At 68.1% G+C, this 2,279-nt stretch overlaps 1 protein-coding gene across 2 annotated transcripts; it reads right to left on the reverse strand.

The window, feature by feature from the left end:
- Nucleotides 1–401: 401 nt before the first annotated feature.
- On the reverse strand, nt 402–2,262 carry HELT (helt bHLH transcription factor). Of its 2 annotated transcripts, none has more exons than XM_027676849.1 (4): nt 1,956–2,262; nt 1,486–1,590; nt 1,246–1,342; nt 402–1,119 (listed from the first exon to the last, which is right to left on the reverse strand). In XM_027676849.1, exons 1-4 carry the CDS (start codon nt 1,980–1,982, stop codon nt 626–628), a joined length of 723 nt encoding a protein of 240 aa, XP_027532650.1. In that variant the 5' UTR covers nt 1,983–2,262; the 3' UTR covers nt 402–625. The 2 variants fall into 2 exon arrangements, with proteins under 2 accessions (XP_027532650.1, XP_027532649.1); XM_027676848.1 differs by having other exon boundaries at nt 402–1,122.
- Nucleotides 2,263–2,279: the final 17 nt, after the last annotated feature.

A 2,279-nucleotide genomic window follows, 5' to 3' on the forward strand; every position in this document is an offset into this window, starting at 1 on the left:
TGCGCCGCGGAGAAATTCGCTGGCAAAGGACAGGGGAGATGCCGGTGCCGTTCGGACACGTGCTCCCGGAGCATCCCCCCACGGGCGCGTGGAAGGGCGGGACTCGCTGGTGTGTGGAGCATCCGCCACCCCCGCGGCACCCCAGGACTCCCTCTCAGCCCCCCGTGACCTGGGAGCAGAGGCCAGGCGGCACCGAGATCCGTCCTTCCACGCCGTGCCCCTCTGCCCGCAGTGCCACGGCCAGTGCGTGCAGAGGCCTCACTGGGCCTCGCGGACCACGTCTCACTCGTGGGGTTTTTGCCCTGGGTGGGTGAGGAGACTCCCCACCACCACCCGAGGAAGCTCCCTCACGGAAACAAGAAGGGGCCCGAGTATAAACGTTTATTCCGAGACATCGCTTGTACAGGCACCGCACCCGCGGGTGGGAAGAGGAGCGGGTGGGGGCAGCTCCAGGCCCCCGGAGAGGATGGGCGGGAGCAGAGCCAGGCCCCCGGGGCGGGCAGGGGCTTCTCGCCCTCCAGGACCCCAGCGCATCTCCCTCTGTCCCGGCAGCCTCCCCGTGCGCTCGGGTGTAACCTGCAGTGTCCGCGGTCATAAATAGGTTTTTTTCAGGCGGGACGAGTCTCTACAGCATGGAGGGGTGCTGGCCTGGGGGCAGCCCGAAGGCATTGGGGTGGGAATGGCCGAGGAGGTTGAGGTAGTGGCGGTCCAGCCCCTGCACGGAGGAGAGGAAGGTGCTGCGCTGCTGGCCGGGGCTGGTGAGGGGCACGGCGGCGCTGGGCAGGTGATAGGGCAGGGAGGGGCTGCGGGCAGTGCCGTGCCAGGGGAATGGCCCCCCCGAGGACGGCTGGAGCACGGCCTCGGCGGGGCTGTGGCCGTGCCCGGAACACTCGGGCCCGGGGTGCAGCTGGTAGGAAAAGTCCGGCTCCGGCAGGGAGCCCAGGGAGGTGAAAAGGGGCTCAGTGACGAAGCGCGCTTTGGACTGGAGGAAGGCCAGGATGCGGGCGTACTTAGTGTCTTTGGTCTCCATCCTCTCCACTGTCGTCAGGTAGTGCACCAGGTTCTTCATGCACTCGTGGTAGCCGTAGTGGAAGTAATTGGCGAACTCGGAGAGCAGCTCTGCTGGAAAGTAAGAGACAGGGAGCCGAGCTCCTCAGGGTCTGGCCGCAGGAGGAAGGGGGAAGGCCGCCCCCACGCCCCAAGTGACCCGGCGGGGGCCCCGGGAGGCCGCTCCCGCCCACCTACCCTTTTCTCGTCCGCGGGGGAAGTCTGCCGAGTGCAGAGCCCGCAGGTACTGCACCGTCATCTCCAGGATTTCCGCTTTCTCCAGCTTCCCCGAGCTCTGCAACGGGCAGGGCAGGTGGGCATCACCTCTCCCCTGCGGCTGCTCTGCGCTCTGCCGGGCTGCCCCCAGCCCCCCCGCATCGGGGGGGATGTCGCAGCGCACCGGGGAGAAGGGCGTAGGGGCTGCTCCCCCCCGCCTACCTGCTTGGCCAGAGCCATGGGCACTGTCTTCCCCAGCTCGGTGAGGCAGCGGTTGATGCGGTCCCTCCTCCGCTTCTCAATCACTTTGTGGGAAACCGGCGTCCTCTGCAAAACATATGGGGCGCGTTAGTGGAGCAGGAGAAAGCAGCCGGATCTAGTCTCGCCTGGACAGTCGGCCCCGGCCCTGGCCCCGGCCCCTCCAGCCACTGCCCAGCCCGCTCCGAGCAGCGGTGCCGGGCGCGGCGCAGCCCCGGGAGGGATGATGCTCCGGCGGCGGGTCCTCCCCGCGCCGCCCCGGTGGCTCCCGTCTGTGCGGACGGCCCCGACAGGACAGGAATGTTTTTGGGGGCGTGGGGTAGATTTTTTTTTGGGGGGGGGGGCTTTTCGAAGGGGAAGGCGGTGAGGGGCCCGGGGCCAGGTCCACCCGGCCGCCCCACAGAGCCATGCGCGCAAGACGGGCGGCGACTCACCCTCCGCTCCTTGAGCTTGGAGGCCATGGTGGGCACTGCATCCCCGCTCTCTCCGGGCCCCTTATAAAGCCATCACTTCTTGGGGGGGACCCCGGGGGGCCTCCACGGGCCCGCTGATCCCATAGGATTAGGAACGAGCGGCGCTGGGGGAATGTATGCATTAAAGATCAGGGTGGAAGGGGGCGAGGGGATGAGGGGGAATTTTTTCTTCTCTTCTTCCTTCCCCCCCCCTCCTCGCCCCCGTCCACGCAGCCGGGGGCGGCCCAGCTGTGTCGCCCCACGTGGACCTCGGGGACACACGTGACGATCCCACAATAGCGGCGA

This window comes from Neopelma chrysocephalum, unplaced genomic scaffold (assembly GCF_003984885.1).
Source record: "Neopelma chrysocephalum unplaced genomic scaffold, ASM398488v2 Primary Assembly neopelma1_42, whole genome shotgun sequence".
NCBI classification, from domain to species: Eukaryota; Metazoa; Chordata; class Aves; order Passeriformes; family Pipridae; genus Neopelma; species Neopelma chrysocephalum.

Bases quoted from the DNA above. Each gene is read 5' to 3' on its own strand.
- HELT (XM_027676848.1), bottom strand. From the start codon at position 1,982: ATGGCCTCCAAGCTCAAGGAGCGGAGG. The intron at 1,591-1,955 runs GTGAGTCGCCGC...TATGTTTTGCAG, and splicing joins CCAAGCTCAAGGAGCGGAGG to AGGACGCCGGTTTCCCACAA. The intron at 1,123-1,245 runs GTAGGTGGGCGG...CTTACTTTCCAG, and splicing joins CCCCCGCGGACGAGAAAAGG to CAGAGCTGCTCTCCGAGTTC.